The sequence below is a fragment of the Oncorhynchus keta genome, chromosome 13 (assembly GCF_023373465.1).
Source record: "Oncorhynchus keta strain PuntledgeMale-10-30-2019 chromosome 13, Oket_V2, whole genome shotgun sequence".
NCBI lineage: Eukaryota > Metazoa > Chordata > Actinopteri > Salmoniformes > Salmonidae > Oncorhynchus > Oncorhynchus keta.
This window is the reverse complement of record NC_068433.1, coordinates 20,082,503-20,109,415: the sequence shown is the minus strand read 5'-3', so window position 1 is coordinate 20,109,415 and position 26,913 is coordinate 20,082,503. Positions and strand designations below refer to the sequence as shown.

The following is a 26,913-nucleotide window of genomic DNA, read 5'->3' as shown; positions in this document are numbered from 1 at the left end:
AAATTCCCCGCAGGGACCACATGGAGAGAGAGCGAGAGAGAGAGAGAGAGAGAGAGAGAGAGAGAGGAGAGAGAGAGAGAGAGAGAGAGAGAGAGAGAGAGAGAAATGACAAGACAGATACAAAGAAGGCATAGGAAGAAACAGAGAGAGAAATGAGAGACAAGACAGATACAAAGAGAAAGGCAGAGAGAGAGAGAGAGAGAGAGAGAGAGAGAGAGAGAGAGAGAGAGAGAGAGAGAGAGAGAGAGAGAGAGAGAGAGAGAAATGAGACCAACATAGGAAGAAACAGAGAGAGTGAGAGACAAGACAGATACAAAGAGAAAGGCAGAGAGAGAGAGAGAGAGGGAGAGAGAGAGAGAGAGAGAGAAAGAGACCAACATAGGAAGAAACAGAGAGAGTGAGAGACAAGACAGATACAAAGAGAAAGGCAGAGAGAGAGAGAGAGAGAGAGAGAGAGAGAGAGAGAGAGAGATGAGACCAACATAGGAAGAAAAGAGAGAGTGAGAGACAAGACAGATACAAAGAGAAAGGCAGAGAGAGAGAGAGAGAGAGAGAGAGAGAGAGAAATGAGACCAACATAGGAAGAAACAGAGAGAGTGAGAGACAAGACAGATACAAAAGAAAGGCAGATAGGAAGAAACAAGTGAGAGACAAGACAGATACAAAGAGAAAGGCAGAGAGAGAAGAGAGAGAGAGAGAGAGAGAGAGAGAGAGAGAGAGAGAGAGAGAGAGAGAGAGAAATGAGACCAACATAGGAAGAAACAGAGAGAGTGAGAGACAAGACAGATACAAAGAGAAAGAGAGAGAGAGAAATGAGACCAACATAGGAAGAAACAGAGAGAGTGAGAGACAAGACAGATACAAAGAGAAAGGCAGAGAGAGAGAGAGAGAGAGAGAGAGAGAGAGAGAGAGAAATGAGACCAACATAGGAAGAAACAGAGAGAGTGAGAGACAAGACAGATACAAAGAGAAAGGCAGAGAGAGAGAGAGAGAGAGAGAGAGAGAGAGAGAGAGAGAGAGAGAGAGAGAAGAGAGACGAGAAAGAGAAAGGACCAACATAGAAGACAGAGAGAGAGATACAAAGAGAAAGGCAGAGAGAGAGAGAGAGAGAGAGAGAGAGAGAGAGAGAGAGAGAGAGAGAGAGAGAGAGAGAGAGAGAGAGAGAGAGAGAGAGAGAACGGAGAGAGAGAGAGAAATGAGACCAACATAGGAAGAAACAAGACAGATACAAAGAGAAAGGCAGAGAGAGAGAGAGAGAGAGAGAGAGAGAGAGAGAGAGAGAGAGAGAGAGAGAGAGAGAGAGAGAGAGAAACGAGAGAGAGAGAGCGAGAGAGAGAGAGAGAGACAAGACAGATACAAGAAAGAGAAAGGCAGAGAGAGAGAGAGAGAGAGAGAGAGAGAGAGAGAGAGAGAGAGAGAGAGAGAGAGAGAGAGAGAGAGAGAGAGAGAGAGAGAGAGAGAGAGAGAGAAATGAGACCAACATAGGAAGAAACAGAGAGAGTGAGAGACAAGACAGATACAAAGAGAAAGGCAGAGAGAGAGAGAGAGAGAGAGAGAGAGAGAGACATAGAGAAGAGAGAGAGAGACCAACATAGGAAGAAACAGAGAGAGTGAGAGACAAGACAGATAGGCAAAGAGAAAGGCAGAGAGAGAGAGAGAGAGAGAGAGAGAGAGAGAGAGAGAGAGAGAGAGAGAGAGAGAGACAAGACAGATACAAAGAGAGAGAGAGAGAGAGAGAGAGAGAGAGAGAGAAATGAGACCAACATAGGAAGAAACAGAGAGAGTGAGAGACAAGACAGATACAAAGAGAAAGGCAGAGAGAGAGAGAGAGAGAGAGAGAGAGAGAGAGAGAGAGAGAGAGAGAGAGAGAGAGAGAGAGAGAGAGAGAAAGAGACCAACATAGAGAAACAGAGAGAGAGAGAGAGAAATGAGAGGCAGAGAGAGAGAGAGAGAGAGAGAGAGAGAGAGAGAGAACAGAGGAAAAGACCAACATAGGAAGAAACAGAGAGAGTGAGAGACAAGACAGATACAAAGAGAAAGGCAGAGAGAGAGAGAGAGAGAGAGAGAGAGAGAGAGAGAGAGAGAGAGAGAGAGAGAGAGAGAGAGAGAGAGAGAGAGAGAGAGAGAGAGAGAGAGAGAGAGAGAGAGAAATGAGACCAACATAGGAAGAAACAGAGAGAGTGAGAGACAAGACAGATACAAAGAGAAAGGCAGAGAGAGAGAGAGAGAGAGAGAGAGAGAGAGAGAGAGAGAGAGAGAGAGAGAGAGAGAGAGAGAGAGAGAGAGAGAGAGAGAGAGAGAGAAATGAGACCAACATAGGAAGAAACAGAGAGAGTGAGAGACAAGACAGATACAAAGAGAAGAGAGAGAGAGAGAGAGAGAGAGAGAGAGAGAGAGAGAGAGAGAGAGAGAGAGAGAGAGAGAAATGAGACCAACATAGGAAGAGAGAGTGAGAGACAAGACAGATACAAAGAGAAAGGCAGAGAGAGAGAGAGAGAGAGAGAGAGAGAGAGAGAGACAGAGAGAAAGAGAAATGAGACCAACATAGGAAGAAACAGAGAGAGTGAGAGACAAGACAGAGAGAAAGGAGAGAGAGAGAAATGAGACCAACATAGGAAGAAACAGAGAGAGTGAGAGACAAGACAGATACAAAGAGAAAGGCAGAGAGAGAGAGAGAGAGAGAGAGAGAGAGAGAGAGAGAGAGAGAGAGAGAGAGAGAGAGAGAGAGAGAGAGAGAGAGAAACAGAGACGGAGACAGAGACAGAGAGAAAGAGAGGGGGAAGGTAAGGCATTGCAATTATCTTCTAGCTCCACTTCCATGTCTTTTCTCTCTAACTCAACACTGTCGCTACTACATCAATACATTACTTAGATAGAGGTAACACAAGAACGGAACAAGGAACTAAATGGTATCTGTGGCATGAGGATCGCATCAGGTGTCAAAGTCGAAACTGACATTTCAGCAAACAAAGTGTGAGCGTAGGCCTGAGCGTAGGCCTAATTTGACATCTACATAGTTCAAATCAAATCAAATTGTAATGGTCGCGTACATGTGTTTAGCAGATGTTATTGCGGTGTAGCGAAATGCTTGTGTTTCTAGCTCCGACAGTGCAGTAATATCTAACAATTTCACAACATATAACCAATACACACAAATCTAAGTTAGATGTGCAGTAGGGCTTTAGGTTATGTTATGATGTGATATGTCGCTGTATGATATGATACTATGTTATGCTACTGTTTATTTTATGCTAGGATATGTTATGTAATTATATTCTGCTATAATACTGCAAGTCATGTAATGTTACTTTGTATTATGTTATTTGAGCTTATATTATGCAAGGCTTTTTCTCGATTATGGAGATTGGATAGATGATTGACTGCATTAGACAGTGAAGTCTGGTGGTTTTGTACTTCAATAACACCCTCATTAATCAAAGACATCTCATGGGGTAGCTGCTTCAGGGCTCCTGGCTGATCTCTTGGGTTATAAAGCGACAGTATCTGAAAGTGTGTGTTTCCCATGGGCTACTCACATGAATGAATCTCTTCCTCCATCTCCCTCCCTCCCTCCCTCCCTTCCTTGTCTAATATAATATATACAGGTGAGTTTCCCCTAGACACTGATCTTGGTCATTTTTTTATTTCACCAACTAAAAGTTAAGGTTAGGATTGGGGGAGGGGAAGCTGATCTTAGATCTTTACGTAAGGGAAGCTTTCCCCCGGAGCTGATACATTCCTACTCACAGTGCCTGGTAGGAGAGCTGCACCTTGGTGAGGTTGAGAGGGTGGCTGGAGGAGGAGATGCCGTACTCCCTGGGGTCATGGCCCGTAGGCAGGTTGCCCCTCAGGATGGCGTTGTTGGCCACGTTGAGGAATGAAACGATCCCGTGCCACGCTTGGTTGTAGAACCACACCTGGAGACAAGGCAGATGGTTCATAGCTGTTACAGTTCAAATACAGACCAAGGTTAAGGCTAGTCCTGGGCTAAAAAGAATAAACTGTACATTTATGGAAATTATACAGGTTATTCCTGGTAGTTACTCCAGTTCAATGCAGTTGTAAAACATGGCCAATTATTATACAAAATAATAATTGATTTAGATACAGTAACAGCAACTACAACAAGAGAAGCAATAACTATCAACGCTCACAAGTTGAACACAAAGTTATAACAAACGATTGAGTACTTTTCTCTTTAAGATGCTCCCGGTGCCTGTATCTCCCGTTGTGCAGGAGAAGAATATTCTAGAAAGAGAGCACCCCCGCTGATAGTGCTGGTCTAATTAAGATTAGATGGAGTTTGGGCCTACCGTAACACTGTATCACACATACACACAGTAAAGCACACACACACACAAGCACATTCATGTGCACACTCACACTTTTTGTGTCTCTCACAATCTCCACATACACTCCCCGAAGATATTTGTGGTTGACTACAGTATTAGCGACTTAAACAATTGCACAGACAAAAAATGCCATTTTGGTTTATACAACGCAAGTGCTTAAGTTATTTTGACGGCAGCTTCTTTTAATAAATTCCACAATGCACTGGATTCCTTTTTCCTCAACCCCGGGGAGACCTGTTGCTAGACTCCCATTAGATACATCAAACATGGTGGACATCAAAAGAGTGGAAGAGAGTGGAAGTTAATGCTATAAAGAACAGTATGAGGCTGGCTAAGTTAACACTGCTAACACAGAATTCAAGCGGTCTAATTGCATCAAGCATCAACCATAAAGGCTGCTGTTGAATCCATTGGAAAAGTATAACATCATAATGCTAACAGGATCCACTTTGCACTGTGCAATTCTTCTTTTCGCTGCTTTATCTTGTCTCAATGGAGGATCTCCGTCTGAATAATACATTTATGAAGTCATTTGAACCACTCAACCACTCCCTATCCAGTTTAGGTGTCTGTGATGGGAATTAAGTGATTCAGATGCAGCTCAGATTGCATGTAAAACCCAGGAGATGGGCTTGTCTTGTATGATTTGTGATTAGCATCGCTCTACAAAGGCAGAGAATGATCTGTGTACCAGCGTTGGACTATACCTGATACTGTATCCTCTCACAAAGCACTCATGATGATGACCAAGCAGAAATGGTGAGGAGCCTCTGAGTCTCGAAGCCTGAAGATGAAGACTGATACAATACCTTGACGTTATCCCTGGTCCCCAGCTCTTTCAGGAGCGTCTCGGCGTTCAGAAGGATCTGCTCAGTCGTGTTATCCTAATGAAGGAGAGAATAATAATACTAATAATAATAACAAGAGAACAAGGCTTAATTGGACACACTTGGGAAAATACATATCCTCTTGGAAATGCAAAACATCACGGAACAGCATTCTCTCTATATTGCTGAGGCCCACTTATTTATGTATTTTATATAGGCTGGAGAAGTAACATTATTAGGCTTGTTATTTCAGCAAACCTGCAGCACTGACTTCAGCTGCCCCCCTCCCTCTCCACTGCTTGATACATATGACCCCTGGGTATTAGCGCTATAGAGGGCAGGTGGGAGTGGGAACCGAATGGGTCAACGTTGGAGCCAAATTATTTCGCCAACCCAGCACTGCCTTCCACTTGCACCTCTCTCCTTTCTCTTTTTACAATATTTCTTCTCTTTTCTCACTATGGAAATTCCTCCACATGGTGTTCTAACATATAACACAGTGGAGGTGCAGGACCAGGTGTGGGTTGGCCACATGGGTTGCGTTAAAAAAAAAAAACACTATGGTCATGTTTCATGTGAAATGGGCCTTGGGATGAGTGCTGCTGAGAACCGTGTGATTTGTGATGGCCCGTCGTCACGCCTGTGCCCAGGTCCAGTTCAGCCTGGCCCGGTGCACACTGCACGCATTACACGTGTCATATAAATGCAAATGGTTCCTTCGGTCTGCAGGCGACTCAAATCAAAAGCCTACGATACGAGAGGTAGGAAGAGAGGGACAGGGGAAGGAGAAAAGGAGGGAGGGAGAGAGTAGAGAGAGGGAGAAAAACAGGGAGCAAGAGAAAGGAGGAGGGAGTGTTTGCACACTCTACTCATCGTCTCTCTATTTAGGAGAAACACAGAACACCGACCATCTAATTTATTAGTAATGAACTCAGGAACTACAAGCCCTTTTTTATGTCTGTAATTCTGCCTTTCTCCAAGATTTTTAACATAATTAGCTTTTCAAATCAAAATGTATTTGTCACAATCACCGAATACAACAGGTGTAGGTAGACCTTACAGTGAAATGCTTACTTACAAGGCCTAAACCAACAATGCAGTTTCAAGAAAAATAAGTGATAAAGTATTTACTAAATGAACTGAAGTAAAAAAAAAAAAAAAAAAATTAAACTTCTCCCTTTTGGAGAATGGGGAGTGAGGGAGGAGGAAACCGGAGGGGGGTGAGATGGAGGGAGTAAAGGTGCTGGCGCAGGATGGCACCATAGTGGGCACGACATTGGAATGGGTTCTTCCTGAGGATTAGCTCCTCATTCCACTGGCATTGTTTCTGTTGCAGACGGGAAGGCACGTGGCGGGAGACACGGGGGGTAAGGGAATTACGGCAAACGTTTACTGATGCTTATCCCTTATGAAACGACTTCCTCCTCAAGGGCGATGGTGCTCATATGGCCAATGACCCGGACACCCACACAGCCACAGCCAGCGATACAATGGTGGCACGATGCGTTCTGTCAAGTGCGTGATGAGAAAGCTGTTTTGGCACTCAAAACACTACTTTATTGACTAGTCTTTCCTAATTGTCTTCAAGCATGGTGTGTTTTGTTTTTGCCATGTCGTAATATCTTCCTTCCTCATCCTATTCGATCCCAGAATGCTTTGCCACATGAGTCTCATTTCAATTTCAACTTTGCAGATTTTCTGACTTTATACACTGCACTCTTTGAGAGAGGTAGTTAGCAAACCAGGCCAAAGACCCCCCAGAGACACCAATACTCCTTAGCCGGCCCACAAGAACGGAATGGTCTACCTTAATCAAAAGCTTTGGCCAAGTCAATAAAAATAGTAGCACAATATTGCTTAGAATCAAGGGCAATGGTGACATCATTGAGGACCTTTAAGGTTGCAGTGACACTTCCATAACCTGCACAGAAACCAGACTGCATACCAGAGAGAATACTATAGACATTGATAGTTGACAGGTTTTTCCAACACTTTTGATAAACAGGGCAAAATAGAAATAGGCCTATAACAGTCAGTTAGGATCAGCTTGCCTTCCAAGCAATGGGAACCTCCTCAGAAAGGAGAAGCAGGTTAAAAAAGGTGGAGATAGGCTTGGCGATGATAGGGTCAGGAACTTAAAGAAGAAAGGGTCTAAACCATCTGACCCTTCTGACCCAAACTTGACCCCCAACTTTGGGGTCAAGTTTAAGGAGCTCCTTTAGCACCTCGGACTCAGTGACTGCCTACATGGAGAAACTTTGTAGTGGGGCAGGGTAAAAAGAGGGAGAAGCATCGGGATAGTCATGTTAGAAGGAGTGGGAGATGAGGAAATGTTGGACGGGCAAGGAGGCATGGCTGAGTCAAATAGGAGTCCTGACTTAATGAAGTGGTGATTAAAAAGTTCAGCCATGTGCTTCTTGTCAGTAACAACCACATCATCAACATTAAGGGACATGGGCAGCTGTTTCTGAGGGTTTATTCTCCAGGTCTTTAACAGTTTTCCAGAACATCTTGGGGTTAGACCCACAGAGAGAGAACTGCTCGTTAAAGTAACTAACTTTGGCCTTCCGGATAGCCTGAGTGCACTTATTTCTAATTTGCCTGAACGATAGCCAGTCAGCCTGAGTACGTGTGTGGAGAGCCTTTTGCCAAATGCAATTCTTGGGGTGGAGAACTCCGCAAGATCACGGTCGAACCAGGGGCTGAACCTGTTTTTAATTCTCATTTCCTTCATGGGGGCGTGTTTGTTAACAATACCACTGAAAATATTAAAAAAGAAGGTCCAAGCGTCTTTGACAGAGGGGATCAAACTGATTCTATACCATTTTACAGAGGCCAGATCATGAAGGAAGGATTGCTCATTAGTTCTTTAGCAAGCGTCTATGACAAATCCGGACAGGTTGTTTCACTGAGCAGCCATTACGAACACACGCTGTAAAACAGTGATCACTAAGGTCATTACAGAATACACCAGACTGATACCTAGCAGGATTATTTCTGAGGATAATGTTTTCTGGGTGTTTGGAGTCATACCTTGTGGGATTGGTGATAATCTGAGAAAGATTTAGGGAGTCCCATTGCTTTAGGACTTGATCAGGTGGTTTAAGCATGTCCCAGCTTAAGTCACCTAGCAGGACAAATTCAGACTTAGTACAAGGGGCCAGGAGAGAGCTTACGGCATTTACGGTACAGGCCGGTGCGGATGGAGGACGATAACACCCAGCAACTGTCAACAAAGAGCTATTTGAAAGTTTAATGCTTAAAACCAGCTAATCAAATTCTTTGGGGGCAGACTTGCTGGAGACAACCGAGCACTGAAAGTGATCCTTGGTAAAGATTGCCACTGAGGGCGGATGATTCTTTGTTTTAGGAGCATGACCGTATTTCTATTACACCCTGTGGCGCACTGCACTAGCATCAAATAGTGTCCATGATATGCAACTTTTCAGGGAAGTCAGTAACCAATACACACAGTCAGTTAGGAAAGCAAAGGCTAGCTTTTTCAAACAGAAATTTGCATCCTGCAGCACTAATTCCAAAAAGTTTAGGGACACGGTAAAGTCCATGGAGAATAAGAATACCACCTCCCAGCTGCCCACTGCTCTGAGACTAGGAAACACTGTCACCACTGATAAATCCACGATAATTGAGAATTTAAATAACCAATTCTCTACGGCTGGCCATGCTTTCCACCTGGCTACCCCAACTCCGGCCAACATCTCTGCACCCCCCGCAGCAACTGGCCCAAGCCCCCGCCCGCTTCATCTTCACCCAAATCCAGACAGCTGATGTACGGAAAGAGCTGCAAAATCTGGATCCCTACAAATCAGCTGGGCCAGATAATCTGGAACCTCTCTTCATAAAATGATCTGCCACCATTGTTGCAACCCCTATTACTAGCCTGTTCCACCTTTCTTTCCTATCGTCTGAGATTCCTATAGATTGGAAAGCGGCCGTGGTCATCCCCCTCTTCAAAGGGGGAGACACTCTAGACCCAAACTGTTATAGACCTATATCCGTCCTGCCTTTCTAAAGTCTTTGAAAGCCAAGTGAACAAACAGATCACCGACCATTTCGAATCCCACCGTACCTTCTGCAATCTGGTTTCCTAGCTGGTCACAGGTGCACCTCAGCCATGCTCAAGGTCCTAAATGATATCATAACCGCCATCGATAAAAGACAGTACTGTGCAGCCGTCTTCATCGACCTGGCCAATGCTTCCGACTCTGTCAATCACCGTATTCTTATTGGCAGACTCAACAGCCTTGGTTTCTGACTGGCTGGCCTGGTTCACTACTTCTCAGATAGAGTTCAGTGTGTCAAATCGGAGGGTCTGTTGTCTGGACCTCTAGCAGTCTCTATGGGGTGCCACAGGGTTTAATACTCGGGAGGACTCTTTTCTCTGTATATATCAATGTTGTCGCTCTTGCTGTGGGTGATTCTCTGATCCACCTCCACGCAGACGACAGCATTCTGTATACATCTGGCCATTCTTTGGACACTGTGTTAACAAACGTCCAAATGAGCTTCAACGCCATACAACACTCCTTCCGTGGCCTACAACTGCTTTTAAATGCTAGTAAAATGAAATGCATGCTCTTCAACCGATCACTGCCCGCACCCACCCGCCTGACTACCATCACTACTCTGGACGGTTCTGACTTATGTTGACAACTACAAATACCTAGGTGTCTGGTTAAACTGTAAACTCTCCTTCCAGACTCACATTAAGCATCTCCAATCCAAAGGTTGTAGCATCTTCATGATGGGTATAGGGAAAATCTAGAATCGGCTTCCTTTTTCGCAACAAAGTCTCCTTCACCCATGCTGCCAAACATACCCTCGTAAAAAAACGGACTATCCTACCGATCCTTGACTTCGACGATGTAATTTACAAAACAGCCTCCAACACTCTACTCAGCAAATTGGATGCAGTCTATCACAGACTGGTCCTCGCTACATATTCATCGCCAAACCCACTGGCTCCAAGTCATCTATAAGTCTTTGCAAGTCTTATCTCAGCTCACTGGTCACCATAGCAACACGCACCCGTAGAACGCGTTCCAGCAGGTATATTTCACTGGTCATCCCCAAAGCCAACACCTCATTTGGCCGCCTTTCCTTCCAGTTCTCTGCTGCCAATGATTGGAATGAATCGCAAAAATCACTGAAGCTGGAGAATTATATCTCCCTCACTAACTTTAAGCATCAGCTGTCAGAGCAGCTTACTGATCGCTGCAGCTGTACACAGCCCATCTGTAAATGGCCCATCTGTAAATAGCCCATCCATCCAACCAACTACCTACCTCATCCCCATATTTGTTTTATGCTCTTTTGCACACCACTATTTCTGCTTGGACATCCTCATCTGTGTCACGCCTTGGTCTTAGTATTTTGTGTTTTCTTTATATATTTGGTCAGGCCAGGGTGTGACATGGGTTATTGTGGTGTGTTTTTGTCTTGGGGTTTTGTGAGGTGACTAATTAGTCTATGGCTGCCTGAGGCGGTTCTCAATCAGAGTCAGGTGATTTTTCGTTGTCTCTGATTGGGAACCATATTTAGGCAGCCATATTCTGTGAGTGTTTTCGTGGGTGATTGTTCCTGTCTCTGTGTAGTGTTCACCAGATAGGTTTTCTCGTTCCGTTTGTTGTTTTTGTATATTTATAGTTTATATTATATATATATTTAATGTATCGCAATTCTTCATTAAAGAACATGAGTAACCACCACGCTGCATTTTGGTCCGACTCTCCTTCAACAGATGAACGCCGTTACAATCTGCACATATATCAATCCAGTGTACATTTCTAAATTGTAATTACTTTGCCACTATTGGCCTATTTATTGCCTTACCTCCTAATTTAATTTGCACACACCGTATACAGATTTTTCTACTGTGTTATTGACTGTACGATTGTTTATCCCATGTGTAACTCTGTGTTGTTGTTTTTGTCGCACTGCTTTGCTTTATCTTGGCCAGGTCGCAGTTGTAAATGAGAATATGTTCTCAACTGGCCTACCTAGTTAAATAAAGGTGAAAAATATATATATATATTGGATGTCATTCATATTCCATTCACCCAGCTCAATGTAACTTTGATAGGTTTAGGCTACTACATGATACTCCAATTTTCCCTATACCCATCATGAAGATGCTACAACCTAGCCTACGAATGAAAGTTTACAAGGTAGGAGCACAGGTCGAGATGCATTTTTGTAATCAAGGTGAGAGTCATTGACACATTCAAAACCTGCATATATCTGATCTAGGGTGTAATCATTAGTCCAACAGTTGCAAATGAGAGATTCTATTGGACAAATTCAGATATGTTTTACCTCTTTCCCTCGTTCCGTTTTCTTCTGTTTTCAACAGAATTGGTGGAATTAATACACTCCTGATCACATGCAAACGCAGTTCACTTTCCAAGCAGCCACATACAAACAGCATGATCCCTTTGATCGTTGTATAATTACTTCTCGCATCTATGTGCTCTCCTCCCCCCTTTTTCTTCACTTGTAGCTGATGTGCAAAACACATCAGTTGTCTGTGACCAGACTAAAAAAACGATCCAAGCCAAACCTTTATATCATAACCTCTAACCACTACACACAGCCTACCTACATCGTTGACACCATATTAACGTCATATGCAATTCAGTCAAGATCAAATTCTTATTTACAATGGCGGCCTAAACTGTCCAAACCCGGACAACACTGGGCCAATTGTGCGCCACCCTATGGCACTCCCAATCGCGGCCACTCGGGAGCCCTGGTTACTTTCTAAATGTAATCAGTTACAGTTACTAGTTACCTGTCCAAAATTGTAATCAGTAACGTAACTTTTGGGTTACCCAAACTCAGTAACATAATCCGCTTAAGAGGTATTAGAAGAAGACAAAAATGTATGTTACCATTTGAACGACATATATTGCAGGATAAATCAATATTACAGTTTATATAGATGCCCATTTATGGATGTTAAATTTTACTTTATGGGTTGCTTATGTACACTTCATCTAACCCATCGCTTTCTACAATGTATAATAATACAATTAAATTATATCTTTACATTACAAACCAAAGTATCAGAATTACAGTCATTCCAATAAATGTTATAACCCTTGATCTTCAAGAATAGGACTTGGAAAATATGGAAATAGAGATCAGCCAAATTGTTTTACCTGAGCGTGATCCCAAAACGAAGGACTTATTAGCAGCACTACTCATGGAGGACCACTAGTCATGGAGGACTGATTGTGGACTACAGGAAAAGGAGGACCGAGCACGCCCCCAATCTCATCGACGGGAATATAGTGGAGCAGTTTGAGAGCTTCAAGATCCTTGGTGTCCACATCACCAACAAACTATCATGGTCCAAACACACCAAGATAGTCGTGAAGAGGGCATGACAAATTATATTCTCCCTCAGGAGACTGAAAAGATTTGGCATGGGTCCTCAGATCCTCAAAAAGTTCTACAGCTGCACCATCGAGAGCATCCTGACTGGTTGCATCACTGCCTGGTATGCCAACTGCTCGGCCTGCGACCACAAGGCACGACAGAGGGCATGCGTATGGCCCAGTACTTCACTGGGGCCAAGCTTCCTGCCAACCAGGACCTCTATACTAGGCGGTGTTAGAGGAAGGCCCTAAAGATTGTCAAAGACTCCAGCCACCCTAGTCATAGACTGTTCTCTCTGCTACCGCACAGCAAGCAGTACCGGAGCGCCAAGTCTAGGTCCAAAAGGCTTCTTAACAGCTTCTTCCCCCAAGCCATAAGACTCCTGAACAGCTAATCAAATGGCTACCCTGACTATTTGCATTGCCTCCTCCCCTCTTTTTACACTGCTACTGTCTGTTTATTATCTATGCAGTCACTTTAACTCTACCTACATGTACATATTACCTCAATTACCTCAACTAACCTGTGCCACGCACATTGACTCTGTACCGGTTCCCCCTGTACAGTGGCAAGAAAAAGTATGTGAACCCTTTGGAATTACCTGGATTTCTGCATAAATTGGTCATAAAATTTGATCTGATCTTCATCTAAGTCACAACAATAGACAAACACAGTCTGCTTAAACTAATAACACACAAACAATTATATGTGTTCATGTCTTTATTGAGCACACAGTGTATACATTCACAGTGCAGGGTAGGAAATGTATGTGAACCCTTGAATTTAATAATTGTGTCACAACTCCAGCCGAAGGTGGCTCCCCTTCCCGTTCGGGTGGCGCTCGGCGGTCGTCATCGCCGGCCTACTAGCTGCCACTGATTATTTTTTCCCCCTCCTTATGTGTTTATTGATTACACCTGTTTTGAGTTTGTTCTAATTAGTTGGGCTTTATTAGTCAGCCGGCCCGCCCGTTTCTTTGTGCGGGATTAATTATTGTAACCTTTGTGTTTGGTGTAGACCAACGTGTTGGTTTATGTTCGTGGAGTTTGCTGGACTGTTTTCGTCCCCCGTGTCTGGGGCATTTGTCTTGAGCACCCAGTGTTTCGTGGGGTGGCCGTTGTTCACCGTGTGTGCATTAAAAGAGAACTATATTGAACTATCTGTTTTCCTGTGCCTGACTTCACACTCCCGACACCCAGAACGTTACAAATTGTTTGAACCTCCTTTGGCAGTAATAACCTCAACCAAACGTTTTCTGTAGTTGCGGATCAGACCTGTGCATTGGTCAGGAGGAATTTTGGACCATTCCTCTTTACAAAACTGTTTCAGTTCTGCAATATTCTTGGGATGTCTGGGGTGAACCGTACTCGAGGTCATGCCACAGCATCTCAATCAGGTTGAGGTCAGGACTCTGAGTGGGCCACTCCAGAAGGCACATTTTCTTCTGTTGAAGCCATTCTGTTGTTGATTTACTTCTGTGTTTTGGATTATTGTCCTGTTGCATCACCTGACTTTTGTTGAGCTTCAATTGGCAGACAGATAGCTTTAAATGTTTCTGAAAAATGTCTTGATAAATTTGGGAATTCATTTTTCCAGTCGATGATAGCAAGCTGTCCAGGCCCTGAGGTAGCAAAGCAGCCCCAAACCATAATGCTCCCTCCACCATACTTTATAGCTGGGATGAGGATGTTGGTGTGCTGTGGCTTTTTATTGTGTGTCCCCTTCCAAACAACTCAACTTTAGTTTCATCTGTCCACAGAATATCCAGGTGCTCTTTTGCGAACTTCAGACGTGCAGCAAGGTTTTTTTTTGGAGTGCAGTGGCTTCTTCCATGGTGTCCTCCCATGAACACCATTCTTGTTAAGTGTTTTACGTATGGTAGAATTGTCAGCTGAGATGTTAGCAAGTCTTTAGCTGAAACTCGAGGATTCTTCTTAACCTCATTGAGCATTCTGCTCTGTGCTCTGGGCAGTCATCTTTGCTGGATGGCCACTCCTAGGGAGAGTAGCAACACTGCTGATCTTGAACTTTAGATGCATGTGATAGCTAAATAAGAAAAAGCGGAAATGAAAAAAAAATACAACAAAATCTCTCTTCTTCTCTTGCTTCTAATTTATTCAAAACTGTTCAACTATTGTCTTTCCCTTTTTGAGTCAACCACTCACCACATTTTATGCACTGCAGTGCTAGCTATAGGTTATGCTTTCAGTAATAGATTCATTCTCTGATATTTTGATTTGGTGCGAAACCTTTCAGTTTTTGCTGTAAGAGCTCTGATAGGTTGGAAAACCTCCTCCAGAGGTTGTCATAATTATTGTGAATGTTTATGGAAGGGGGTGAGAACCACAAGCCTCCTCGGTTTTGTATTATAGTCAATGTACCAAGAGGAGGACGGAACCTAGCTGAACTTATCATGACGCCACTCTACAGAGTGCTGTTGAGGCTACTGTAGACCTTCATGGCAAAACAGTGTGATTGAATCAATTATTTGGTGACGTGAATATATTTAGTATAGTTTTATCTAAAAAAGGATAACTTTAATGTTTCACTAATTTTAAGAACTTCACTGAGAAGAAAGGTCCTCCCCTTCCTCCTCTGAGGAGATTCCACTGCTAAAGTACACTGTATACTGTTCTTTCTCTGTCTGCAACCTCAGCAGACACAGGTTGTGTCCCAAATTGACTCTATTCACTTTGTAGTGCACTTATTTTGACCAGGGCCCAAGGGGTACAATTTGGGACTCAACCACAGTCAGCCAGCCAGACATATCCCGCTTTATAAAGGGAAAGGCACAGAGCTGGGAACGGCTGATGTTCAGCCATTAGAGTTACATCATAACTGCGGCTGTGAGTCAAAGTCGTGTTAGTGTGGAGAATCCAGAGCCTGGAGAAGTGCCCCGGAGAAGGATGGTTAATACACCCATGGGAGAGTAACACTGATCTTGATTGTATGACTTCATTTGCCTTTTTTTTGCCTTTTTTAAAAGTTTGAGGTCCATTATTTGAATGGGTTGATGGACCTGCAAAGGCTACTGTGTGTGTGTGTGTGTGTGTGTGTGTGTGTGTGTGTGTGTGTGTGTGTGTGTGTGTGTGTGTGTGTGTGTGTGTGTGTGTGTGTGTGTGTGTGTGTGTGTGTGTGTGTGTGTGTGTGTGTGTGTGTGTGTGTGTGTGTGTGTGTGTGTGTGTGTTAGATAGATAGATAGATAGATAGATAGATAGATAGATAGATAGATAGATAGATAGATAGATAGATAGATAGATAGATAGATAGGAGGGGGTGTGTATACACTTGTTTGAATGTGTTGAGAAGAAGTAAATATGTTAGATGCATCTGAGACAATCATACCCAGTTTCCATGGACACCCAAAGTCTATCTGGGTTTTAACTTTCCTTCCAGTTTGATTTGAAGGTAATGTGTTGAAATTCAAGAGTCTGAAATTCAAGAGTCACTCAAGCAGATTCGATCTCGTGTTTCAAAAAGAGCACAAGCTTAGCGTTAGTGATTGGTTTCTTACGTCCATGCATAATCGAATGCAGATAAACAACATTCCAAGCACCTCTGTGAATTGAGATCTCCGTAGATCCCTTCTGGCTTTCAACCACAGCAAATGTACCTTTATCCTCCCACACGGGAAGATATTAAATCAATGCGTTTTCCCTCAGAAGTCAAGCTGTTCCACAGCTGGCAGTAAGGCCACCACTATCCCAATATCCATAGCATACCTGGGGGGAATTGAATAGGCTTTTCAAATCCCTGATTACAGCTTCAATTTCCGGTTCAGTCATCCTGACTTGGGAGTTAACTCCTCCAACGGAAATCCCTCCGTACCTTGAGTGGTGGGTAGTGGTGGCAGGGGTGCGGGCAAAGATCAGAGTGCAAATGAATAAGATATGAACAAGCATGGACACACAAACACACAAATAAATTCACACACATGCAGACACACACATACAGAAACAACACACAGTGCCATTTAATTTGACTCTTGACTCATGAGTTATAATTAGTGGGACGTAGAACTTGACATTACACGCTATCTCAGATAACAACTTCGGTCACATTGTTGGCATCATGTCTGAACATTCAAAGTTATGTAAGTGCTACCGAGCACAGAGTGAAAGTACCTTTTTTTGCCTGCTTTCTCATACGTCTTCAAGAGGAAGTCTGACATGTTCCTCCCTGTCAGGTCCTGTAGTGTGTCCGTAGTATTCTGGATCCTCTGGAAATACATGACAAAGAAATGTTATTACTTCTAACATACATAGGTTTTCTTTAGCCCAGAACTCATCAACATGTGACATGCATTTCACTACCGTATACAGACTTCTAAGGCAATCATTGGCTCTGAGAAAAAGGTGGAACAACTGACATTCAAAGCAATGGATATAATAGCAGCACCATGCATATGCCATTTACAGACAGTTTTTATCCAAAGCGACACAGTCATACATCAACACAATTTACGTATAGGTGGCCCCAACGGGAATCAAACCCATGACCCCCAGCGTTGCAAGTGCCTTGCTCTACGAACTGACCGACACAGCAGGTTCCAAATAGTGTATTGTGCAAACGTTTGATCTTAATCTGACGGAAGTTCAGCCTTAACAATGGCCACCATCCTAACACAACAGAGTTGTAAACACTTCCATCAATGCAAGCATCATTGCACGATAGTGGCACCGGCCACATTTCGAACCATAAACAACTCATATATGCATGGCGCTGTGGAACCAAACCAAGCACTCTGAACCCGATCATAATAGTCAATTAATGAGCCTGTTGGAACCTTCCCCGTCCCCGTGATGCATCCAAAGCTGTGGCTAATGTCAAAGGGCTCTAATTAGCACGTACTCTGCATACATTGGCACATTCAGACAATTAGGGAAGACACGACACAGTGGTGCGTTTCCAGTCCACATATCCTCCATAGCCACATCCAACAACTAGCACCTCCCTGTCTGGCCCAGTTCATTTCAGGGCAGCGGGATACACAACTGATTAGGATGATTCCTTGGCAAGGCACATGGAGACTGCTAATTAGGATCCAGAACCCCCCTCCCCGACCCTCCCTCCCATATTCCCTCACACTCTCCCCAAGCCGAGCATCGAGCCCCTTACACCCCCCCAACCTGACTCCCTTTAACAAAATGTGTTCTCTCCACCCTTCCCTGGGTTCCTAGCTTAGCGCGCTAACCGAGGGTAAACACTGCACTCGGAGAGAGACTACTGTTTAAATAAACGCCCCCACACCGATTAGCAGTGTTTGTACGCCTCTTTTCTATTTGTTGTTCGGTAATGACATGGATCTGTATGCAAACAGGCGCTGGTTCGTTAATTAATTCATAGCTTGGTTGGGGCGAGGGGCCTGATTAGGAGGGGAGAGGGGAAAGGGGGGTTCCATTCCAAAAGCTTACCTGTCCCCCTGATACATATTGAAATGGTTTTATGTTATTGTTTTTACAGATGAGTGCCCAGTAATCTAAATAATCCAACCAGGATTTATTTGGTTATATAGTTAGACTTTCCAGGTCCACCCCTAGTCGAACTGTAGATACAGGCCAGCTGCAAAAAAATTCCAAATGAGTTGAAAATACAGTACTTTGATGTAGCTTTGGACTCTATACCCATTGTATACCATTAGTTATCTGCAAAATGAACAATGTGATTTTGAATGTAGTTAAAAATGTGGTTCCTGTAATAGTGAAACAGCTAGGAAGTTTTGTAACAGGAAGAAGATGAGACCCTACACACTGTTTACCGTTGAACAATCTGGGTCTCCGTTACGAGCAGCAAGAGCTTCAAAATAAACAAACAGATGGTTCGAGTGTTGACTGTACTGTGCACAATGAGCCTGAGCTCACAGCTCAGACAGCCAGCATGAGAGTCGAATTGCATTGGCTGCATTTCACCTCCTCCAATCGAAACCACAGATAAGTTTACATTGCTTCCAACACTCAATGGGCGTGTGTACTACTATGGACACCGTACATGTCATCGTTTTATATAGGTCATAGAAAGATAGAGGAAAAGTTTGTTGTAATGGCAACAAAAAAAAATGAATGAAATAGTATCAAAGCATGTGTTTGATACCTTTCTTTTATTCTATTTCTATTATTACAATGAACCTGTCCTCGGATATCTCCTCCCACCGTGCCACTTCTGATCCCAGTTATTTACCTGGAACGTTCTCTCTCTTCACTTGGCATTCTATGCTTCACATCACTCATTCCACACGCGTATGCCACTCTAGACCACATGACGGCAGGTTGACGACACACAGGAGAGGCAAACAGGAGAGAGGCAAATGTAAACTCAGAGTAATCAAATCTGGGGAATAAGCTGGCACGCCGCGGTGTTGGAGACGATAAGAGAATAGGCTTCTTATTAATCTCTGCACACAGTCTCTGTATCTTGGGAAACCTCAGTAACCAACTTCCAATTCTACCTGGCACAAACAAATGCAATCTTTGGGACGTAGAGTTCTGCTTGAAGCGATGTGAACCACCTGCTGTAGCTATGCAGCCCTAGGCTGAGTTTAACTCATCTAGTTTGTTGATTCGTCAGAAATGCTGAATTATGATCAAGTCAATTTTGTTTTCTTGTGTTTTTGAAAAGACAACATTTAATTGTCATTTTCAGAAATGCATGACTTGTAATTCTTATTTCCTGTCAAAAGTGCTGCACCTGTCTTGTTGGTGGAGGTGGATTTTGGCAAAGTAACGGCTAGTAAAGTTATTTGTAAATACTAGGAACTAAAGTGATGGATTGTGACTCAAATCGTATCTTGTTGGCAGGAAATTACAAGGAATTTCTGTATATGTTGGCAGCAGCAAGTGGATACGTGCATTTGTGTGCCTACGTGCATGTTTTGAATACATTCGCTAATATATCAATGAGTGGACCAACCTCCAACGTAAGGTTATGTTCAAAATAATACAAACATAAGCCAGAGACATTGCCATCTTTACAAGTCAACACTGCCTAGCTGCAGTTTTACTAAAAATAAATAAATACATTTACAGGGCCTCATTCCACCATCTGGCTCATCTTGCAACCTCACAACCTTTTCCCTTTTGTTTTCCAATGTGCCCTTCCTTGCTGAACGCTTTGCTTCGGACAGGTCATTTAACACTAGAATGGATCTAGGGGGTAGAAGCCAAAATGACAAATCAACAGTAGCCTCTTAGAGCAAAGATGTGACCGACCCATATCGTGGGTTCTGTCTGCTTGAATAATATAATAATATAATAATATATGCCATTTAGCTGACGCTTTTATCCAAAGCGACTTACAGTCATGTGTGCATACATTCTACGTATGGGTGGTCCCGGGAATCGAACCCACTACCCTGGCGTTACAAGCGCCATGCTCTACCAACTGAGCCACAGAAGGACCACAATTCAGGTTGCAGGACTTGTCAGTACATAGTGTGTGTGGTTCATTATCTGATTATCTACCTCAAAGAGAGGCCTAGGCTGGCCAATAGGAAGATCCGTTCCCAATAAACTGAACTCTGATTCATACTGTTACGAAGATAATACAATGTAATTGGTCATGCACAATAGAATAACAACGCCATGCCAGGACAACTCCCCCAAAGCAAAGTGCAAGTTATTAAAACCATCCTGGTTAAGTGTGCAGCACTGCCAATTAAAAAAGAGAAGTAAATTAGTATCAAATATCAAGGCCTATTTTAGAACATCCCTGCTGAAAAAGCCAGCATACAGTAGACCAACATAGGCTGGCCCAGCATATTTGCTGGTGACCAGCATTTGCTGTGTTTCCGTGATACCTTCGCTGTGCTTTCATGGCGTTGTGTTTTGCTGTGGACCAGCCATCACTGTGTTTTTGCTGGTGACCGGTCTTCGCTGTGTTTCTGCTGGTAAGCAACCGTCATTATGTTTTCATGGTGTCCAGCCTTTGCTGTGTTACCATAGTGACAAGACTTTTTTTTGTGTTTGGTGGTAACCAGACTACAGTGTTTCTTCTTGGTTTCCACCCTTCTCTGTTTTTTTGCTGGGGATCAGCCATGGACACTGCTGACCAACATAGAATCACTTAGACTACCCAAACCATGTCAAATGGAACAAACATTTCAATAACGGGTGCAATAAATCAAACTAGCAGAATGGATTCGTTTAGAAAAATGCATGTTATTTATCTTTGTTTAGCATATGATTAATTAATCAATCAATGTACCTGCAAAAACACAACAAACAAAAATGACATAAAAACAAACCACAAAAGAGCATGCTGGGAAATATGATAAATGAGTGTGGTCAGACCAGCAGACCAGCATAGACCAGCTTGGTCACCAGCATCACCAGCATAAACTGGAATCAAATCAAATCAAATATAGTTTTATTTGTCACATTCAGAACACGTGTTCAGCAGATGTTACCGCTTGTGTAGCGAAATGCATATGTTTCTAGTTCAAACAGTGCAGTAATGTCTAACAAGTAACATCTAACAATACATTTCAATTTACATGAATGGAATTAAGAATATATAAATATTAGGACAAGCAATGTCAGAGCGGTATATCCTAAAATACAGTGGAATAGGACAGAATACAGTATATATACAGTTGAAGTCGGAAGTTTACATACACTTAGGTTGGAGTCATTCGAACTCGTTTTTCAACCACTCCACAAATGACTTGTTAACAAACTATAGTTTTGGCAAGTCGGTTAGGACATCTACTTTGTGCATGACACAAGTAATTTTTTCAACAATTGTTTACAGACAGATTATTTCACAGCATCATAATTCCAGTGGGTCAAAAGTTTACATACACTTAATTGACTGTGCCTTTAAACAGCTTGGAATATTCCAGAAAATGATGCCATGGCTTTAGAAGCTTCTGATTGACATCATTTGAGTCAATTGGAGGTGTACCGGTGGATGTATTTCAAGGCCTACCTTCAAACTCAGTGCCTCTTTGCTTGATCATGGGAAAATCAAAAGAAATCAGCCAAGACCTCAGAAAACAATTATAGATCTCCACAAGTCTGGTTCATCCTTGGGAGTAATTTCCAAATGCCTGAAGGTACCGCATTCATCCGTACAGACAACAATATGCAAGTATAAAAACCATGGGACCGTGCAGCCATCATACTACTCAGGGAAGAGACGCGTTCTGTCTCCTAGAGATGAACGTACCTTGGTCTGAATAGTGCAAATCAATCCCAGAACAACAGCAAATGACCTTGTGAGGATGCTGGAGGAAACAGGCACAAAATTATCTATATCCACAGTAAAACAAGTCCTATATCGACCTAACCTAAAAGGCCGCTCAGCAAGGAAGAAGCCACTGCTCCAAAACTGCCATAAAAAAAGCCAGACTATGGTTTGCAGCTGCACATGGGGACAAAGATGTATACTTTTATAATGATAACAAGTTCAAACAGGTGACAGTAATACAGGTAACGAGTGGAGGACAGAGGAGCCTCAACGACAGAGTTACAGGTCTGTGAGAGCCAGAAATCATGCTTGTTTGTAGGTGACCAAATACTTATTTTCCACCATAATTTGCAAATAAATTCATTAAAAATCCTACAATGTGATTTTCTGGATTTTTTTTCTAATTTTGTCTGTCATAGTTGAAGTGTACCTACGATGAAAATTACAGGCCTCTCATCCTTTTAAGTGGGAGAACTTGCACAATTGGTGGCTGACTAAATACTTTTTTTGCCCCACTATATATGATGAACAGAGACTAGCAGAAGTGTAAAAATAGGGGTTGGCGGGTGATGGGACACAATGCAGATAGCCAGGTTAGCCAATGTGCAGGAGCACTGGTTGGTCGGGCCAACTGAGGTAGTATGCACATGAATGTATAGTTAAAGTGACTATGCATATAAGATAAACAGAGAGTAGCAGCAGCATAAAAGAGGGGTTGGGGGGGCACACAATGCAAATAGTCCGGGTAACCATTTGGTTACCAGTTCAGGAGTCTTATGGCTTCGGGGTAAAAACTGTTGAGAAGCCTTTTTGTCCTAGACTAAGCACTCCGGTACTGCTTGCCATGAGGTCCTTCTGTAGCACAGTTGGTAGAGCATGGCGCTTGTAACGCCAGCGTAGTGGGTTCGATTCCCGGGACCACCCATACGTAGAATGTATGCACACATGACTGTAAGTCGCTTTGGATAAAAGCGTCTGCTAAATGGCATATATGTTAGGTAGTAGAGAGAATAGTCTATGACTTTGACAATTTTTAGGGCCTTCCTCTAACACCGCCTGGTGTAGAGGTCCTGGATGGCAGGCAGCTTTGCCCCAGTGATGTACTGAGCCGTACGCACTACCCTCCGAAGTGCCTTGCGGTCGGAGGCCGAGTAAATGCCGTACCAGGCAGTGATGGAACAGGTCAGGATGCTCTCGATGTTGCAGCTGTAGAACCTTTTGCGGATCTCAGGACCCATAACAATTCTTTTTAGTTTCCTGAGGGGAAATAGGCTTTGTCGTGTCCCCTTGTGAGGTATTCTAGGTCGGGTGAACAAAAGGACTTGAGTCCCTGTATGTTATCACAATCACACCATGAGTAGAGTAGTTAATCATGAAACATACTGTACACCCCTGCCCTTCTTCTTCCCGGAGAGACATTATTCCTGTCTTCGCGATAAACTGAGAACCCGACTGGCTGACCCGCCTCAGACAGAATATATAGAGAGAGCCGTGTTTTCTCTGAAACAGAGTACACTACCGGTTAAAAGTTTTAGAACACCTACTTATGCAAGGGTTTTTCTTTATTTTGACATTTATTTTACATTGTAGAATAATAGTGAAGACATCAGAACTATGAAATAACACATATGGGATCATGTAGTAACCAAAAAAGTGTTAACCAAGTCAAAATACACTTTATATTTGAGATTCTTCAAATAGCCTCCCTTTGTGTTGTTGACAGCTTTGCCTACTCTTGGCATTCTCTCAACCAGCTTCATGAGGTAGTCACCTGTAATGTATTTCAATTAACAGGTGTGGCTTCTTAAAAGTTCATTTGTGGAATGTCTTTCCTTCTTAATGCGTTTGAACCAATCAGTTGTGTTGTGACAAGGTAGTGGTGGTATACAGAAAATAGCCCTATTTAGTAAAAGACCATGTCCATTTATGGCAAGAAAAGCTAAAATAATCAAAGAGAAATACAGTCCATCTTTTTTCAGACAATGTAGAAAATGTCAAGACCTTTGAACGTTTCTTCAAGTGCAGTCACAAAAACCATCAAGCGCTATGATGGAACTGGCTCTCATGAGGACCGCCACAGGAAAGGAAGACCCAGAGTTACCTCTGCTGCAGAGGATAAGTTCATTAGAGTTACCAGCCTCAGAAGTTGCAGCCCAAATAAATGCTTCACAGAGTTCAAGTAACAGACACATCCCAACATCGACTGTTCAGAGGAGACTGTCTGAATCAGTCCTTCATGGTAGAATTGCTGCAAAGAAAACACTACTAAAAGGACAACATTAAGAAGAAGAGACTTGCTTGGGCCAAGAAACACAAATCAAATCAAATCAAATTGTATTTGTCACATACACATGGTTAGCAGATGTTAATGCGAGTGTAGCGAAATGCTTGTGCTTCTAGTTCCGACAATGCAGTAATAACCAACAAGTAATCTAACTAACAATTCCTAAACTACTGTCTTATACACAGTGTAAGGGGATAAAGAATATGTACATAAGGATATATGAATGAGTGATGGTACAGAGCAGCATAGGCAAGATACAGTAGATGGTATCGAGTACAGTATATACATATAAGATGAGTATGTAAACAAAGTGGCACAGTTAAAGTGGCTAGTGATACATGTATTACATAAGGATGCAGTCGATGATATAGAGTACAGTATATACATATGCATATGAGATGAATAATGTAGGGTAAGTAACATTATATAAGGTAGCATTGTTTAAAGTGGCTAGTGATATATTTACATCATTCCCTTCAATTCCCATTATTAAAGTGGTGATACAGCCCGGTGATACAGCCCGCCAGGATGCTCTCGATTGTGCATCTGTAGAAGTTTGAAATTCAGGAGGCTGAATTTCTTCAGCCTCCTGAGGTTGAAGAGGCGCTGCTGCGCCTTCTTCACAATGCTGTCTGTGTGAGTGGACCAATTCAGTTTGTCTGTGATGTGTATGCCGAGGAACTTAAAACTTGCTACCCTCTCCACTACTGTTCCATCGATGTGGATAGGGGGGTGTTCACTCTGCTGTTTCCTGAAGTCCACAATCATCTCCTTAGTTTTGTTGACGTTGAGTGTGAGGTAATTTTCCTGACACCACACTCCGAGGGCCCTCACCTCCTCCCTGTAGGCCGTCTCGTCGTTGTTGGTAATCAAGCCTACCACAGTTGTGTCGTCCGCAAACTTCATGATTGAGTTGGAGGCGTGCGTGGCCACGCAGTCGTGGGTGAACAGGGAATACAGGAGAGGGCCATCGATGTGTCTGCTTGGGGGGGGATATATACTGCTGTGATTATAATCGAAGAGAATTCTCTTGGTAGATAATGCAGTCTACATGTGATTGTGAGGAATTCTAAATCAGGTGAACAGAAGTTTCTTTCATCACACCATGTCTCGTTAGTCATAAGGCATACGCCCCCGCCCCTCTTCTTACCAGAAAGGTGTTTGTTTCTGTCGGCGCGATGCGTGGAGAAACCCGTTGTCTGCACCGCTTCGGATAGCGTCTCTCCAGTGAGCCATGATTCCGTGAAGCACAGAATGTTACAGTCTCGGATGTCCCTCTGGAATGCTACCCTTGCTCGGATTTCATCAACCTTGTTGTCTAGAGACTGGACATTGGCAAGAAGAATGCTAGGGAGTGGTGCACGGTGTGCCCGTCTCCGGAGTCTGACCAGAAGACCGCCTCGTTTCCCTCTTTTTCTGAGTCGTTTTTTTTGGGTCGCTGCATGCGATCCATTCCGTTGTCCTGTTTGTAAGGCAGAACACAGGATCCGCGTCGCGAAAAACATATTATTGGTCGTACTGATGGTGAGTTGACGCTGATCTTATATTCAGTAGGTCTTCTCGACTGTATGTAATGAAACCTAAGATGACCTGGGGTACTAATGTAAGAAATAACACGTAAAAAAAACAAAAAACTGCATAGTTTCCTAGGAACGCGAAGCGAGGTGGCCATCTCTGTCGGCGCCGCAAGCAATGGACATTAGACTGGTGGAAATTTGTCCTTTAGTCTGGAGTCCAAATTGGAGATTTTTGGTTCCAACCTCTGTGTCTTTGTGAAACGCGGTGTGGGTGAACGGATGATCTCCGCATGTGTATTTCCCACCGTAAAGCATGGAGGAGGAGGTGTTATGGTGTGGGGGTACTTTGCTGGGGACACTGTCTGTGATTTATTTAGAATTCAAGGCACACTTAACCAGCATGGCTACCACAGCATTCTGCAGTGATACATCATCCCATCTGGTTTGGGCTGTTTTTCAAAAGGACAATGACCCAACCAAGAAGGAGAGTGCTGCATCAGATGACCTGGCCTCCACAATCTGCTGACCTCAATCAAATTGAGATTACTCGGAACGCAGAGTGAAGGTAAAGCAGCCAACAAGTGCTCAGCATATGCGGGAACTCCTTTAAGACTGTTGAAAAAGCATTCCAGGTGAAGCTGGTTGAGAGAATGCCAAGAGTGTGCAAAGCTGTCATCAAGTCAAAGGGTGGCTTTTTGAAGAATATCAAAGATAAAATATATTTAGATTTGTTTAACACTTTTATGGTTACTGCATGATTCCATATGTGTTATTTCATAGTTTTGATGTCTTCACTATTATTCTACAATGTAGAAAATAGTAAACAAATAAAGAAGAACCCTTGTATGAGTAGGTGTTCTAAAACATTTGACCGGTAGTGTATGTTACTGTAACGGTTTTCCTTAGATGAAGTAGAGGCGGACCAAAACGCAGAGTGGTGGTTATTCATGTTCTTTAATTAATAAAGACACTACACATGAGATAACTAACAAAAACAACAAATGTGAGAAAACCTAAAACAGCCCTATCTGGTGCAAAACACAGAGACAGGAACAATCACCCACAAAACCCAACACAAAACAGGCTACCTTAGTATGGTTCCCAATCAGAGACAATGACTAACACCTGCCTCTGATTGAGAACCATATCTGGTCAGACATAGAAATTGACAAACCAGACACACAACATAGAATGCCCACCCAGCTCACGTCCTGACCAACACTAAAACAAGGAAAACACACACAAACGATGGTCAGAACGTGACAGTTACAATCCCTGATATCTCTCTGGAAGGAAATCCTTGCCCTAAGCTCGTCAACTTTATTATCCAGAGACTGAAAATTAGCGAG

General features: G+C 43.1%; 1 protein-coding gene across 2 annotated transcripts in view; it reads right to left on the bottom strand.

Annotated features, from left to right (window-relative positions):
• LOC118391988 (phospholipid-transporting ATPase ABCA1-like) overlaps positions 1–26,913 on the bottom strand; it is a 291,273-nt gene that overhangs the window by 77,254 nt on the left and 187,106 nt on the right. For both annotated transcript variants that reach the window (XM_052459513.1, XM_052459512.1), the window contains exons 33-36: positions 16,705–16,799; positions 16,303–16,408; positions 5,162–5,236; positions 3,748–3,917 (exon numbers count right to left, since the gene is read on the bottom strand). In XM_052459513.1, coding sequence (XP_052315473.1) covers positions 3,748–3,917; positions 5,162–5,236; positions 16,303–16,408; positions 16,705–16,799 — 446 coding nt within the window. The remainder of the gene's footprint in view (positions 1–3,747; positions 3,918–5,161; positions 5,237–16,302; positions 16,409–16,704; positions 16,800–26,913) is intronic.